We start from the raw sequence: 17,106 nt of genomic DNA, 5'->3' as shown, positions 1-17,106 counted from the left end.
ACAATAGAGATTGCAACAAATTAAATCAGCGTCGTGTGGTGTGTCGTGTCAGTGACGTGCCTGTGTGTGTGTGTGCTCGCGAGCACTGATAACTGATAGCCAAGTAAAAAAGTAAATAAACAACCATTACCTTGCGGCGCATCAAAAGCCACTGGCTGCAAGTAAGTTGCACTTCCATTTGCATTTCGCCCAATACTGGTTCCGTTTGGTCTTGGATTCACGGTTCAGCAGCCTAACCGCTCGATTCTCGGCGACGGCGTTTGCGATTTGGGGCCGAGGTTGCCGCCGGCAGCGGTGAAATTGGCGCACATTCACGTCTCCATTTTGCATTTCTATTCTGCATAATTGCAGCGGCGCTAAATTATTTGTGCACTGTGTGGGTGGCAAGGCGGTGAGGAGGGGAGCCAGACTGACGCAGGGTTGCATGCGCCGTTGGTGCGGTGAGTTTCGCAATGGCGCCGCCAGGGCTGTCGCTACTCCCGTTTTCTGGTTTTCGACTGAACTAATTGATTGATTGATTGCGCATTGGTTACCAAAGTAAAAACACTTATTTTTGCGGGAGCTGCGATGGGCATTAGTGCTTTAATTGGGTCATTACCGCCCACTTAAAACTGTTTGCGTGAGTTGGAAAACAGCCCTTTCCACTTTGTGGTGAGTTAGAGATGCGATTGCGCCCAGTCACGAATCTGTTCTTCAATTGAGAGACCGATATATGTACTTATGTCGTGCATTAATTAAAAAGAGGAGTACGTAATTTTATAGATGCTTTATATACCATATGACCTAAGGTCATACCATCGCCGTTGTTAATTTTATACAGTGTTCAGCAGTCGTGACTGTGACTCGTGACGACGCAACCTGTGTTACAGTCCATCCCTACGTTGGTGAGTTGCGTCGCTGTGGTGAGATTGTCTTTGTTGAGAAAAAATGTCGACGCGAAAAAAGGTATTTATTCATTAGTCAGAAAGTCTGGCATTCTTTGTTTGTTGGTAAAAAGCGCAATTGTTTGGAGGCGAGCGAATAGAGTGCGCGGCTCCATCGGCTCAAGATTATGTAAATGCAGCAACGACCCCACCAACAACGAAACTGCAACCTGCTCCACTTGGCCCAACGGACCGAAAAGCGGACGGACGGACACGGTGGCGTTGGCAAAGTGAAACCCCAACAGAGAGGCGAAAGCGAGCCAAGACACACCACATACACACAAAGAGAACGAGCAAGAAGAAACCGGTAGGCGGAGGAGGCGCTGCCCCCAGTTCCCCCAATATACCCAGCACCACATCACAAGCCCAGGATGGACAACTGCGACCAGGACGCCAGCTTCCGGCTGAGCCACATCAAGGAGGAGGTCAAGCCGGACATCTCGCAGCTGAACGACAGCAACAACAGCAGCTTTTCGCCCAAGGCCGAGAGTCCGGTGCCTTTCATGCAGGCCATGTCCATGGTCCACGTGCTGCCCGGCTCCAACTCCGCCAGCTCCAACAACAACAGTGCTGGAGATGCCCAAATGGCGCAGGCGCCCAATTCGGCTGCAGCCGCTGCAGTACAGCAGCAGTATCCGCCTAACCATCCGCTGAGCGGCAGCAAGCACCTTTGCTCCATTTGTGGGGATCGGGCCAGTGGCAAGCACTACGGCGTGTACAGCTGTGAGGGCTGCAAGGGCTTCTTTAAGCGCACAGTGCGCAAGGATCTCACATACGCTTGCCGGGAGAACCGCAACTGCATCATAGACAAGCGGCAGAGGAACCGCTGCCAGTACTGCCGCTACCAGAAGTGCCTAACCTGCGGCATGAAGCGCGAGGCGGTCCAGGAGGAGCGTCAACGCGGCGCCCGCAATGCGGCGGGTAGGCTCAGCGCCAGCGGAGGCGGCAGTAGCGGTCCAGGTTCGGTAGGCGGATCCAGCTCTGGAGGCGGAGGAGGAGGAGGCGGCGTTTCTGGCGGAATGGGCAGCGGCAACGGTTCCGATGACTTCATGACCAATAGCGTGTCCAGGGATTTTTCGATCGAGCGCATCATAGAGGCCGAGCAGCGAGCGGAGACCCAGTGCGGCGATCGTGCACTGACGTTCCTGCGCGTTGGTCCCTATTCCACAGTCCAGCCGGACTACAAGGGTGCCGTGTCGGCCCTGTGCCAAGTGGTCAACAAACAGCTCTTCCAGATGGTCGAATACGCGCGCATGATGCCGCACTTTGCCCAGGTGCCGCTGGACGACCAGGTGATTCTGCTAAAAGCCGCTTGGATCGAGCTGCTCATTGCGAACGTGGCCTGGTGCAGCATCGTTTCGCTGGATGACGGCGGTGCCGGCGGCGGGGGCGGTGGACTAGGCCACGACGGCTCCTTTGAGCGACGATCACCGGGCCTGCAGCCACAGCAGCTGTTCCTCAACCAGAGCTTCTCGTACCATCGCAACAGTGCGATCAAGGCCGGTGTGTCAGCCATCTTCGACCGCATCCTGTCGGAGCTGAGTGTGAAGATGAAGCGACTGAATCTCGACCGACGCGAGCTGTCCTGCTTGAAGGCCATCATACTGTACAACCCAGACATACGCGGGATCAAGAGCCGGGCGGAGATCGAGATGTGCCGCGAGAAGGTGTACGCTTGCTTGGACGAGCACTGCCGCCTAGAACATCCGGGCGACGATGGACGCTTTGCGCAACTGCTGCTGCGTCTGCCCGCTCTGCGATCGATCAGCCTGAAGTGCCAGGATCATCTGTTCCTCTTCCGCATTACCAGCGACCGGCCGCTGGAGGAGCTCTTTCTCGAGCAGCTGGAGGCGCCGCCGCCGCCCGGCCTGGCGATGAAACTGGAGTAGGGTCCCGACTATAAAGTCGCCCCCGTTCTCCATCCGAAAAATGTTTCATTGTGATTGCGTTTGTTTGCATTTCTCCTCTCTATCCCCTTATACCCTAAAAAAAGCCCCCCTAATATTACGCAAAATGTGTATGTAATTGTTTATTTTTTTTTATTACCTAATATTATTATTATTATTGATATAGAAAATGTTTTCCTTAAGATGAAGATTAGCCTCCTCGACGTTTATGTCCCAGTAAACGAAAAACAAACAAAATCCAAAACTTGAAAAGAACACAAAACACGAACGAGAAAATGCACACAAGCAAAGTAAAAGTTAAACTAAAGCTAAAGCTAAACGAGTAAAGATATTAAAATAACGGTTAAAATTAATGCATAGTTATGATCTACAGACGTATGTAAACATACAAATTCAGCATAAATATATATGTCAGCAGGCGCATATCTGCGGTGCTGGCCCCGTTCTAAATCAATTGTAATTACTTTTTAACATAAATTTACCCAAACGTTATCAATTAGATGCGAGATACAGAAATTACAGACGAAAAGCAACAAAATATATCTATGTATAAAAAATATAAACTGCATAACAAGATATATGGTCGTTTTATCTGCGGATCTGCGATTAATCCCATTGTCCACACGAATATATGGCTTTATTTGCGTATATAAGCGGTGCGTTTCGGGACTGTAAGAAGAAATCGAGTGACTTTCTCGAAGGCGGAAATGTATATACATCCATGCCTATTTGCGCGGATGTTTCAATATTTCAGTTTTATTATTATTATTAGTATTACTAGTTAACTTAGTTATTCTGCCGGCCCTTGGGTGGCTTTCTTTTTTTTTTAATATATCTGTGATATAATTAGGTGGAGGTAATAAATAAAGTTCACTGCGGAAACTCTTCGAAAATAGCCAGTCTATTTAAAAACTATTGCGCATTTTTAAAGCAATTTATTTTATTTTACCATCATTTAAAGGTTTTAAAGCAAGATTAGATTTCATTCAAATGATGATCCCAACGAGTTCGCTATCTTGTACTTCTAATGTGTAAAATGTTCACCAACTAGAAATCCCTTCTATTGTGATTCTGAAAGGATCGCTTTTCGCTTTCGAACCGCACTGTACGCCTTGTTCGCGTCCCCTAGCTATTGATTTTTGGTTTGTGGACCATCGCCTGATGGTCCCCACTCCTCACCTTGATGTTGCGGCCTCTCAGATGGCATTTGGTCAATTTTTATAAAATTTATGTCTCAGCGGGAATGTATGTTAGTATGTATTTACAAAAATATGGTATTAACGCACAAGCAGCGACTAAGAATAGATATTGTTTTTGAAAAAAGAACAAAACTCGCCGCTGACGACGCACATTATGTTCTATAAATAGGCAAATTGAGGTTCTATCTCTGTCTATATCGTTGTATCTTATCTCTATATCTCGCCCCAAAGGAATATTTGTAAATTGGGACAAGTCGACGGATACAATACTTTGCCGTCGGAGATCCTGGCTATTTAACGTGAACGCATTCTCAGATTCTCCATTCACACAAAAGATCTAGAGCTTTTGAAAGCTCCCACACAGAGTGAAAGAGAGGGGTGGAATGTTAGAGAGAGACGGCAGTGTGTCCACACTTATTGTGGGTGGTTTTTATTGGTCTAGCTAATAGCTATCCTTGATTTTGTGTGTGGCGAGCATATTTAATAAATTTCATAAATTTCATCTCTCTCCACCGACAAGAAGAATAGACCCACACAAATAGTCCTATGTAGCAGCGTGTTAAAAAATGTGGAATGAAAAATGAAATGTTTCGCACGGAAAAACCATGAAAGCATGCCAATAAAATCATGTGTTCCCCCCAAATACCCCCCTCCATTTTTTTTCGACGATTTGCGATTTCGTGTGTGTATTGGAAAAGAGTTTTCGAAGCGAAATTAACAATTTGCTATTTTCGTAGTTATGCGGGGGCGTTTGCCGAAAACCCACGAGGGGGGCTATGGGTGGATGCTGTCTGAACCGCGGAGACTCGCTGACAGACGAGGAGAAAACCAGGGAGGTGGGGCGACAGACGCGCTGACGTAGGGGCCAACAAGTTGTTGTCGTCTTCGCATATCGCGCACAGCATACGCCATACAGGGTGCCCCCTTTGAGCTCTCTTACTTTCTTTGCGTTACTTCGTGTCGCCTGCAACTGCATTTTCCTACCAATTTCACTAATGGGCGTCCGTCCGAGAGCTCTCTTCGTCACAGCCGCAGCAAAAGCAAGGGGAGCAGGCAGCACCGCAGCTGCAAATGAGCAAAGACCAGAAAGAAGGAGTTCGCAACTGCCGATACCCATTGCTTTTAGAAGACAGTCTATTGCGTCGAGTTGACTCATGCCCAGGTCCTGATTACCTGATCGTTCAACAAACTCATGTTCAGGACATTCGTACATATATATTCATCATAGTCAGTGTGTATCGGAATTGTGTTGATTTTGCGTTAATTAAATTGTAATCGAGACGAGTGAAAGCCTGCGAAAGCAGCATGCCCGCACTTCATCTTTCAACTAAAGGGTCCCACGAACCGTACGCTTATGCTGGCCGAATTCATACTTTCTTCTGCCACCCACTCCCACTCCGGCACTCTTGCCGCTCCACTCTTCGTGACTCGGATGTTCGCATGTTCGGATGCTTGGATGCTCGGATGCTTGGATGCTTGGACGCTCGGATGCTCGGATGTTGGGGTCTTCGGCTATGGCAAGCGATCCAAACCGATCCGATTCGATCCGATGCTCCCGCTGCACGGCAGACTTTTCTTCTTCCTCTGCGACGGCTGCTGTGGTGCGGTGGGCGATGTGGGGCAGGTGGGTCGGATGGGGGGTTCGGGTGGGGTGTGTTGCTGCGCCGACGGCAGCGGCGGTGACTGCGACTGCGACGACGACTGCGACGGTATTCAGAGTTAGCAGCTGGCTGGCGCGACATCAGTTTTGAGTTGGCTATCAACGCGAGCGGGTCTTTCTCTTCGCAAGCGACACACGTAGATATTGCTCCAATTGCTGTCCACACAGATTGTTTTGTTGTTTTTGTTTTTGTTTGGTTCGACTACACACACACGAGTAGATATAGATATATATATGTGTACATATATATATATCTGGCTAACCGACTCACTTGCTTTCGTTATACTCTATTTTCTTTTTTTTTGGGTTATTTTTTTGTACTTGTTGAAAAATAAATATAAAAACGAAATATTAAAAAAAACGAGCAAAGCAAAATATAAGTAACGAAAACTGTGCATGTGTGTGAGGTGTGTGTGTGTGCGTGTGCGTGCGATGGTTATATATGCCAAGCCACATATATCTTTATATATATATATCCGAACAATATGTGCGTATATATGATCTATGTGGAGAGTCAAAGTGCTACCAATAAAAAACTAGACACAATAAAAGGAACGAACCGAGAGTATATCGATCTATATTTACCGGATCAGTTCCGATTTCCGATCCGAATTCGCGCTATTTCTCAAAATTATTTCAAATATGTACCAATCCCGTACCGTCCTTCTCCGCCCCCGGCCCGCCCACTTCCCTTCGCTGCGTTGACGTTGACGCCGAAAATAAAACTTTTTCAAAACATACTATTTTTAACCGATACGATACGATACGAAACGGAACGAGCGCGGAAAACACACAACAGAACGAGCAAAGCAAACGCAAAAATAATTAAGCAGCAAATTAACGTGTTATACAACTATTTTGCCAGTCCAAATTCATGTTTCAATTTTTTGCCTCAACTCGGAATAATAGCGGGAATCGGTTAAGGAAAGCGGGTATTGGTTAAGCGGGCTAGGTGGCTAGCGGGCTAGCGGGTAATAGAGCGGCAACCACCTGTTGTGGCAGGTTGTCGCTGCTGTTCTCTCTCCTCAAGAGAGCTTGCAGGATTGGGGCAAGCTTTGCGCCATCGATCGGTCAATCAATCAATCAATCAGTCTGCAACACACACACACGCACCGTATAGGCAGGCAGGCATAGTTATATAGAGACTGTCCAGAGTCAGAATCAGAATCCAAATCCGAAACCGAATCCGAGAATCGAACCAGATACAAACCAAGTCGAACGCCTTGGCCGTAAAGTGTCCCGCGGCAACAAGAACAACCGGCCAGGCCAATAGGCCAACAACTTGCCACATCCCACCTACAACCTCCGTTTTCCTTCGGCAGCAGCAGCAACTGGATCACCAACAACAACAGCACCACCAGCAGCAGCGAGAGCGAGCGAGAGAGTGTGCAGCGGGACAGGGAACGATATAGATATATACCGAGCGAGCGGGACATCTGACAGCGCCACAAGATGATGATGGAGAACGGACTCTCCATGGAGTACGGAGATGGCTACATGGAGCAGGAGGAGGAATGGGAGCGCGAGGGCCTGCTCGATCCTGCGTGGGAGAAGCAACAGAAGAAGGTGAGTGCGCTTCAGTTTCATATCCTAATCCCCAAAGCTCCCTGAATGTGGTTGTACATATCCTTGATGTCTTCCTCTCCCATTTGATCACTAGCTGCAGCAACTAGAACAAATTGCCAAGAACTCTTAGAAAGATATCACTAAAGGTCTTTAAGAAGGAATATACTCCAATAAGACTGTAACTTAGAGAAAAATCGATTCATAAATAAAAGGGGAACTTCTTTAGTACTTACGAAGCTCGATCAGACTGAGGCCAAAACTTATGTACAAATATGCAACATTCCATTCTAACACCCAAAAAAAAAAGTGAAAGCGAAGGGTTAACCTTGTGATGTATTTGGAACAGACCCCGAATCTTTCGGGAAAAAGAACATATAGCAAGTCTCATTTGGTTGGCAAATTTTCGAATGCCCACTGTAGCCGCAGTTCACATTCGTATGTGTTGGATATGCGCTCTTTGGTCTGTCTGGGTTCTATATTTTTCGATTATGTTTCAATATTTTACCGAGCCAACAGCACAAGAAGCACAACAACAATATGGGACTAACACAAAAAAGCTAGAACAACAACTACAAAAAAGCTCAGCGGCCCGATTTAAAAATAGAATATTTCTTTCTTGATTTTCATGGCTCTTGTTGTTCTAGCAATGTTTGAAGATAGCACGAAAATAGTTTGTTGCTGTACAGGAACTATACATACATATATACGTAGTACATATAGAACCTATATCCAAAAGCCTTCGATCTCTGATGATTATGAAAATCGAAAATCTCATTCGATTCCACCAACCGTTGTTGTCTGTGGGGGAGAGTGATCTGAACATCACCAAAGAGCCCCCAATGAAACCCGAAGGTTATCAATCTATTTTCCAAACAGTTTCCAATCAATTACCCCTGCCATCCCTTTCATCTTCTTTTTTCGTCGTTCAGATTGTTTGCATGTTTGTTTGTTTGTTTGTTGTTTGTCGTTGTGTGCCAGCGGAAGCATACCGTTATACAAATGGCGTCAGAAGAAGAACAGCAACTAATTGCCACTGTTCAGATAAAGCTGGAAACACCGATCCACTCCATAAGTAGGTGGCAATTGAGGTGGGGACATCTAGCAGACCTGAAGGTCGTAGGCGATAAGAGCCCAAAAGGCCGAAAGGAACGTTAGATAGCCTAAAGGCAAGTGTATCGAGGATGGTGTGGAGCCCGCACCCTTGCCCATATCATTCCATACCCAAGAGCTCTAACCTAGAGATATATTATTTATATACATAATTCTATAAATTGCCAGCCAAAATTTAGTGCAAGGCTGTGTTTTTGACACGACGCCTAGGTGGTGAAATGAAATTGACAATTATAAATAGACAGCATTCCTATGCACCACATTTCCACGCGATTCGGATTCAGAATATAGCCATGTATCTGTATCTGTTTCTGTATCTGTATCCGAAATTCATCAGCCACCCACACTCATAAAGCATGGCGAAAATGCAATGACAAATCGCTGGCGCACTAACGAAACTGAAAATAATTAACAAAGATCGAAAAAAGCCGAAAAAAAAATGCAAAATAAAGCGAAAATATGAAGATTTTTGGCGGTCGCCGAATGACTTGAGCTTGACATGATCGGACATGTATGCGTGGCATCCATCTCTCCGACTGTCTCTCTCTTCCTCTCGTCCGATATACGTATTTCGTAACCGTAAATTACCGAACGGAATTCGTCAGCTGCTGAATAATGAGAGCCGAAAAAAGAAAGAAAACAGCCACCGAAATTGTTTCTGTTTTGTGTTTACATTGATCGCAACAACGCAACAAAAGGTGTAAAGAGGGAATGGGCGTTGGTGTGGGTGTGGGTGTGGAAGTGGGTGGTGAGGCTCCGCCGCGTGACTCATGTATGCCAAAGGTGTGAATGAATGAGGAGGATCAGCGGCCAGGGTTGCCAGGTTGCCACCCTCCTCCATCCGCTGGCCTGGCCCAGCCTGGCCAAGTGCGAATGAGTCCATGCTATGGGGCCGCTCAAATTACACTCGGCTAAAAATGGGTGTGCAAGAGCGAGTGCGTTGCTGCCGTCGCTGCCAGACTGCCAGACCTGCTAGAGCTTTCCCCAAAAAGCTTTTTTCAATCTGAACTGGGGAAAAGAAGGCGGACGGACGTCGGTCGTCTGTGCTCGTCTGGCGTTTGGCTGTTCTTGATTCCGACGCGTGCGCCTTGACCGGCCGAAAAGACTGCTCAATCGTAGATCTGAAAGATGGAAGCTGGAGGCAGTAGGCTGGTCCAGGCGACTCTAGCGTTGCACTGCAATCCGCGCTGGCGCAGACGCAGGCCACTGGCCTCTGCTGCCGTCGACGCGAACGCCGCTGCCCGATAACGGTAATTGATCAGAGGCGAAAACGGGTTACCGGAATGCAACAGATCAGGCGAAGAGAGTAGCTGCGACCGTCAGTGTTGCCAGGTATTGAGAGAGAAAAGGCGTTGGGGCCTTGCAGGCACGTCCCAAAAATTGTGATATATTTAAAGCAATTCTCTATTTTCCTAGAAGTAAACCAACCCAAAATCATATTGGTTGTATATGGTTGTGCCATTGAAATACCTTTTTTTACCAGCATGACCCACGTGGGAAATTATCAACGAATAATAAAAATATCACAAGGGCAATGTTTTGAAAAAGTTCTTTTATCCTTGGCGCCGCAGAACCCATATAAACTTTAAGGGGTTTAAGGGGGACCTTTGGCTGCGGTATAACACTAAGAATGAGCTATGTATTTTTAACGGGAAAATACCCGAGCTGTGCTGGCAACACTGGATGCCGCATAGTGGATTGGCGCCGACGTCGACGCCGGCAGAGGCTCGAGTGGATGGATGATGGAGCCTAGCGGTAAGCCGGAGCGACTTGTTTTGGTGCTCTCCGGCTGGCCTAGTTCAAGTTGTTATTGTTAGAGTGGGTAATGTGTAATCTGTCCCCACCAACCGTTGTGATCGTTACGTGAGAGGGGCATTAACAGTTGCATTTCTCGTTCTCAGCTTAAATCGGGCCTTGGTCTCTCCTCGGATCTCCGCCGCTCTCTTGTCTCACGCACCTAACTGTAAGCTAATGGCCAATAAAGTGGAGCCCATGCTCCTCGCCAGTTCCCCGTTCTGATCCCGTTCTAGCGGTGATCCATTGTAATGCATATACGGCCATAAGCGCAGCCCATTTGTCAATCGATTAGGCCAAGCAGCTTCTATTCTCCTACTCATCCCTTTCATTTCGATTGTTCCGGATTTTCCAGCCGACAAAGCCCAGTTCTCGGGTTTGTGAATGGGAACCGATTTCAGGATGATCTCGCACACTCACACATAGCTATAAAGTGGGCGTGCTAGCACCCCCCTCGGGCCAAGCAAATCTCCATAAGAATTCCGCGTTGTAAACTTACAAAACCAAGACCGAACACATAGGGCGATTGGGTGGGTGGGGACTTGGGGGTTTCGGCCGCCGAAATAATGAAGTGTGTGCAAAAAAGAACTGGTTTATATATGTACATGCATACATACACATGTGCGCCCGCTGTCTTTTCTTGTTTTCTCTTTGTTCTGGCTGCTCCATCGTCGTCTGTCTGTCCCCATTTGGTGAAAAATAACTGCAACTGTCAGCCGCAGTTGCAGCAACAGTGGGTCGCGAGCGAAAGGGAGGTAGGGGGAACAGCTCCAAGCCGAGAGCCGCCAACAAAGATCTTTGGGCTGGGACTGCCCTAAATGGGTGGCGAAAAAAACAGGAACAGCTACAACAGCATCAGCTGGCAGTCATCAGCGATCAGCTGTCCCGAATCGCGATTCCCAAATCTTCCAACGAATTCTGGTTTTTGGTTCTGCTGAGAAGCCTTCAAGACTTGGCGCCTGCCAAATGCAAGTAGATCAATGCATCAACTATACTGAAGATATTGTTTAAAGGGTGATTTTAAGTAGGAGGCGCTTATAATGAATTAAACTTTGTCATAGTGATAGTTCTGCCCATTAATCCCCGTCCAAAGAATACATTTCTGTGAAATATTATTAATGTTCAACGTCACGTCCGCAGACATTTACCGCCTGGTGTAATAGCCATCTGCGCAAGGCCGGTACAGCCATCGACAACATCGAGGAGGACTTCCGCAACGGCCTCAAACTGATGCTGCTGCTGGAGGTGATCTCCGGCGAGACGCTGCCCAAGCCCGATCGCGGCAAGATGCGCTTCCACAAGATCGCCAACGTGAACAAGGCTCTCGACTTCATCGCCTCCAAGGGCGTCCACCTGGTCTCCATTGGTGCCGAGGAGATCGTCGATGGCAACTTGAAGATGACTCTTGGTATGATCTGGACGATTATCCTGCGCTTCGCCATTCAGGACATCTCCGTGGAGGAGATGACCGCCAAGGAGGGTCTGCTGCTGTGGTGCCAGCGCAAGACGGCTCCCTACAAGAACGTCAACGTACAGAACTTCCATCTGTCGTTCAAGGTGAGTTTCAGAGTTGTCCTGCGATTGTTGTCAGTTGCATAAATACACTATTGTTCCCTTGTAGGATGGTCTGGCCTTCTGCGCCCTTATCCATCGCCATCGTCCAGATCTAATCGACTACGCCAAGCTGTCTAAAGACAATCCTCTGGAGAATCTTAACACTGCCTTCGATGTGGCCGAGAAGTACCTGGATATTCCGCGCATGTTGGATCCAGATGGTGAGTGTTTTGGGACTAATTATCAAGGATGAGTAAAGTTTAGTAATGGGAAGAGTACAACATAAAGTAAAAACCGAAATGAATCCGTTTCGTACATCGCAACAGGTTTGGAAGCTAATTATCATTTGATTTCACCATAAGTTAGATACAAAATTGTACCATTAAGTTGATACTCCTCCCATTACTGGCGATAATAGCGGATGGGGGCTTTTTCGCTGGATTGACTAGTAGACGTAAGCTATCAGTTGGGTTCTGGCTCTAATCATTGCGATTGGTGAACAACGACAGATTTGATCAACACTCCGAAACCGGATGAACGTGCCATCATGACGTACGTCTCCTGCTACTACCACGCCTTCCAGGGAGCTCAACAGGTTGGAAATGTGACGCATGTACCCGAACCCACAAGACAATACACCTACGTCCCGAATAATTACAATGTGACTAAACTTCACCACGATACACTTAAATATCTAGCTCTAGCGCGGCATATCTATATACATATATCTATATATGAGCATATGCCTTCCTCGTTCTAAGTATATTTTTTGCGATTTTGCGATGTTGCCGCTGCTGCTGCTGCTGCTGTCGCTTCCTTTCTTCCCCATCACCGCGGGCCTTGGCCAAAGGCGCCGCTCGAACGTGCTCTCACTGCCAAGGTCGCAGCGGTACGGGGCCAAGGTCGAGCCAAGGTCAAGCCAAAATCAGAGCCACAGCAACCAGAAGGGCAGCGCGGATCGCCACGAAATCGCGCCCTTTCCTATATCATATTTGAATCGCCTGGATTTGTCTTGATTCGATTTGCGTTGGCCTCGTGCATATGCATATTGTTCGTTCCCGCATCCGCGTTTGCAACCGCAACTGCCAGATGCTAACAGCCTTCCTACTAACTGCGCTCGTAAACGAATCGGAGCTCGAGGAATTGAACCTTCAATCGGAGAAACCTTAGGTTATCCTGACAAGAGAGCACTCTTTGTTCAATCGACCTTCTGACCTTCATCCTTGAAAGTTCAATTAGAAGGTTTTCCTCTCCGTACGGTGCGCAATGCATGCTGTCAATAACCTGCAACGCATTTGGCTTTCCATATGCATATATATAAGTGTTCGATTTGGCGCTTGGAATCGATACCCGAGCCCTGATAGATTGAAGTCAACCCAATCGATCGCGGTTCGGGTGCTCGAGTCCTGTGCGCCGGCATGCTTGAGATGTCCACTAACTTAGCATAAGCCCAAAAAATAGTTATAGTGTTTGATGCCTGTTGGGACTAACCATCATTTGTATGTTTGTTGCTTTCTTCTCTTTCTCTCTTTTTATTATCTCTGTGTGCGCGCTCCGCTCGCTCTGCTCATCAAAAACCAACAACTGCCATTAACCAATCTGCAACTGCTATCGCCACAACAACAACAACTACTACAACAACAACCCTCCTGAAATATAAAAACCAAACAACACGCACACGTTCACAGATCTCCAGAATACAGCTTTGCCCGATGAGCGGGCGGTGATGACGTATGTGTCCTCGTACTATCACTGCTTCAGTGGCGCCCAAAAGGTCTGTTATACGAAACAATACCCATGTCCCTTCATAGTCTCCCCCTCCACAAGGAAACACACAAGCAGGACACTGCACCCCCCCCCCCCCCTGCGTCCCCATCTGTTGATGGCGCCCGAGCAGGGATCTTTGATATGATTGGAATCAGACGAAGGACAGCTTTCAATGAGATAGTCCAGAAATCGTCCTACAATTCGGGGCCATCAATAATTCCTTTGTCCCTTGCCTTCTAATTAAAGTCATTTTGGCAAAGAAAACACAATAGAAAACACCACTCGCTATGCTAACTGCAGATTCGCCAGAGCATTCTAATCCCAAAACCGCTTGACTGCAATGGAGTCCTTGGCCTTGGCCTGTGCTTTCCCAGTTCTTGCCCAGTTCATTGATGCTTGATTCGTTTCTATTATTTCCTGCAACGTTTTATTTATATGTGGCACCCAGTTCAGTTCAGTTCATTGCCATAGAAGCTGAGTTGAGCTGAGCCGCGGCGCCCAGTGTTCCTGTTTCCTGTTCGTCTTGTTTTCGCTTTTCCAAATCTGAGTTGGTTCCGTGCCCACACATACACGCACACTCAGAGCGAAACGATTAAAGCCTTCTAATGTGCAACCCACTTTTCCACCCACCCAACCATGAAACCATGTGCAACAACAGGCGGAAACCGCTGCCAACCGGATCTGCAAGGTGCTCAAGGTCAACCAGGAGAACGAACGCCTCATGGAGGAGTACGAGCGTCTGGCCAGTGATGTAAGTAGTCAAACAAGCAAGTAGACGCCCTCCATTGACCAATATCCCTACACACTCGCACAGTTGCTGGAGTGGATCCGTCGCACCATGCCCTGGTTGAACTCGCGCCAGGCCGACAACTCGCTGGCAGGTGTGCAGAAGAAGCTGGAGGAGTACCGCACCTACCGTCGCAAGCACAAGCCACCACGTGTGGAGCAGAAGGCCAAGCTGGAGACCAACTTCAACACGCTGCAGACCAAGCTGCGCCTGTCCAACCGGCCCGCCTACCTGCCCACCGAGGGCAAGACCGTGTCCGACATCTCCAACTCGTGGAAGGGCCTGGAGCTGGCCGAGAAGGCCTTTGAGGAATGGCTGCTGGCCGAGACCATGCGCCTGGAGCGCCTTGAACATCTGGCCCAGAAGTTCAAGCACAAGGTGAGCTTTCTACCTAGCTGGCGTGAAGGCCAACTTATTATTTGAATGCCATCCACAGGCCGATGCCCACGAGGACTGGACGCGTGGCAAGGAGGAGATGCTGCAGTCGCAGGACTTCCGCCAGTGCAAGCTCAACGAGCTGAAGGCCCTCAAGAAGAAGCACGAAGCCTTTGAGTCTGACCTGGCCGCCCACCAGGATCGCGTGGAGCAGATTGCCGCCATCGCCCAGGAGCTTAAGTAAGTTTCTGCCCCGGGCGAACCTATTATCTAATCTCGATTTATCCCCGCCTGCTGCCACCGATGGCCAATGGTGATTCTTATCTCCGTCCAGCGTGAGGTTAGGTAGAATTCCACATCCTCGATCAGTCATCCATCCAGACACCAGAGTTTGCCAGACATTTAGCATATGGATGTTCCTTCCATGCTTCCTTTAGGCTAATCTTTTGTTCGCCAATTGTGCCTATATCAGGTTTTTGTCCTAACGGAAATGGGTTAGGTTTACTGGCAATACTATTACCCGACTATCCCATCCATTCTCGCAGCGTTCACCATTCCATCTGATATCTAAGTTCCTCAGCCTGTTCGAACAGAGATCCCCACTAATCCGAGCTTTGATCCACAGCACTCTGGAGTACCATGACTGTGTGTCTGTGAACGCCAGGTGCCAGCGCATCTGCGACCAATGGGATCGCTTGGGTGCTCTTACCCAGCGCAGGCGCACCGCCTTAGACGAGGCCGAGCGAATCCTGGAGAAGATCGACATCTTGCATTTGGAGTTCGCGAAGCGTGCGGCGCCGTTCAACAACTGGCTGGATGGTACGCGCGAGGATCTTGTGGACATGTTTATTGTACACACCATGGAGGAAATCCAAGGCCTGATCCAGGCGCACGACCAGTTTAAGGCGACCCTGGGTGAGGCCGACAAGGAGTTCAACCTGATCGTGAACCTGGTCCGCGAAGTGGAGTCGATTGTGAAGCAGCACCAGATCCCCGGCGGCCTGGAGAACCCCTACACCACCCTGACCGCCAACGACATGACGCGCAAGTGGAGCGACGTCCGCCAACTGGTGCCCCAACGCGACCAGACTTTGGCCAACGAGCTGCGCAAGCAGCAGAACAACGAGATGCTCCGCCGTCAGTTTGCCGAGAAGGCCAACATTGTCGGCCCCTGGATCGAGCGGCAAATGGATGCGGTTACGGCCATCGGTATGGGACTGCAGGGATCGTTGGAGGACCAACTGCACAGGCTCAAGGAGTACGAGCAGGCCGTCTACGCCTACAAGCCGAACATTGAGGAGCTGGAGAAGATCCACCAAGCGGTGCAGGAATCGATGATCTTCGAGAACCGGTACACCAACTACACGATGGAAACGCTGCGCGTCGGCTGGGAGCAGCTGCTGACATCTATCAACCGCAACATCAACGAGGTGGAGAACCAGATTCTCACCCGCGACTCCAAGGGCATTAGCCAGGAGCAGCTGAACGAATTCCGCAGTAGCTTCAACCACTTCGACAAGAACCGCACCGGCCGACTGTCGCCTGAGGAGTTCAAGTCGTGCCTGGTCTCGCTGGGCTACTCGATTGGCAAGGATCGCCAGGGTGATCTGGACTTCCAGCGCATCCTCGCCGTCGTCGATCCGAACAACACTGGCTACGTGCACTTCGACGCCTTCCTCGACTTCATGACCCGCGAGAGCACCGATACCGACACTGCCGAACAAGTCATCGACTCCTTCCGAATCCTGGCAGCCGACAAGGTGAGTTAATGCACATATATAACGTAACGTATGTAACTTTCCTTTCTTTCGTTCTTTTAGCCATACATTTTGCCCGACGAACTGCGCCGCGAGTTGCCGCCAGACCAGGCCGAGTACTGCATCCAGCGCATGCCGCCCTATAAGGGACCCAACGGAGTGCCCGGCGCCCTGGACTACATGTCCTTCAGCACAGCTCTCTACGGCGAGACCGACTTGTAAGAGCGCAGGGCACCACCCGCATCCGAAGGACTGCGTCGGCGAACCCGCGCAGAGCCAGATCATATAATAATGATAAACTTTAATAATAATAATATTAATAAACATAGATTTATTATACCTACACTCGTAACGGTAGCTGCAGAAGAACTTCAAAGCATCATGTGAGGATGAATATATTTATTAATTTCCGTCTCGAGCCGATGTATGCGACCCACACATACAAAACACACAAAAACAAATGAAAAACATATTATGAAATGAAACACACATACATTTAAAACATTTGTAAAACAGCAAGGCAACCATAAAGTGCATATCGAATATTTAAATCTAATTACAAAAACCAAGTCCAAAACATCAAAAAAAACGCTAAAAAAAAAGCTAAAACTTATTTTTTGAAATTTATGTTAATAAAAACAAAATCCATACATAAAAACCAAAAACAAATCGAAATCTGAACGAAATTACTTTCATCGAGTCTACAA

At 48.3% G+C, this 17,106-nt stretch overlaps 2 protein-coding genes across 10 annotated transcripts; both read left to right on the top strand.

The window, feature by feature from the left end:
* The first annotated feature begins 21 nt into the window (after nt 1-21).
* On the top strand, nt 22-16,856 carry LOC27208700 (alpha-actinin, sarcomeric). 9 transcript variants are annotated; one of them, XM_044923777.1, is made up of 11 exons: nt 22-161; nt 7,015-7,255; nt 11,300-11,716; nt 11,781-11,934; nt 12,223-12,374; nt 14,139-14,231; nt 14,295-14,645; nt 14,704-14,882; nt 14,977-14,982; nt 15,268-16,402; nt 16,463-16,856. In XM_044923777.1, exons 2-11 carry the CDS (start codon nt 7,142-7,144, stop codon nt 16,619-16,621), a joined length of 2,760 nt encoding a protein of 919 aa, XP_044779712.1. In that variant the 5' UTR covers nt 22-161; nt 7,015-7,141; the 3' UTR covers nt 16,622-16,856. The 9 variants fall into 9 exon arrangements, with proteins under 9 accessions (XP_044779712.1, XP_039152687.1, XP_044779713.1 ...); XM_039296753.2 differs by lacking the exon at nt 12,223-12,374 and adding an exon at nt 13,402-13,487 and having other exon boundaries at nt 23-161; nt 7,012-7,255; XM_044923778.1 differs by having other exon boundaries at nt 23-161; nt 7,012-7,255; nt 12,223-12,308.
* Nucleotides 1,295-3,406, top strand: LOC27206369 (protein ultraspiracle). Its single transcript, XM_016173116.3, has one exon. It carries the CDS (start codon nt 1,295-1,297, stop codon nt 2,810-2,812), a length of 1,518 nt encoding a protein of 505 aa, XP_016037760.1. The 3' UTR covers nt 2,813-3,406.
* Nucleotides 16,857-17,106: the final 250 nt, after the last annotated feature.

The sequence above is a fragment of the Drosophila simulans genome, chromosome X (genome assembly GCF_016746395.2).
Source record: "Drosophila simulans strain w501 chromosome X, Prin_Dsim_3.1, whole genome shotgun sequence".
In the NCBI taxonomy this organism is placed as follows: Eukaryota; Metazoa; Arthropoda; class Insecta; order Diptera; family Drosophilidae; genus Drosophila; species Drosophila simulans.
This window is presented reverse-complemented; position numbering and strand designations above follow the sequence as displayed.

What these genes read in the sequence shown, in the direction of transcription:
- LOC27206369 (XM_016173116.3), top strand. Translation starts at nt 1,295, where the DNA reads ATGGACAACTGCGACCAGGACGCCAGCTTCCGGCTGAGCCACATCAAG.
- LOC27208700 (XM_044923777.1), top strand. Translation starts at nt 7,142, where the DNA reads ATGATGATGGAGAACGGACTCTCCATGGAGTACGGAGATGGCTACATG. An exon ending in GGGAGAAGCAACAGAAGAAG is followed by an intron (nt 7,256 to 11,299) that starts GTGAGTGCGCTT and finishes TCACGTCCGCAG; the next exon opens with ACATTTACCGCCTGGTGTAA. An exon ending in CCCAGAAGTTCAAGCACAAG is followed by an intron (nt 14,646 to 14,703) that starts GTGAGCTTTCTA and finishes TGCCATCCACAG; the next exon opens with GCCGATGCCCACGAGGACTG.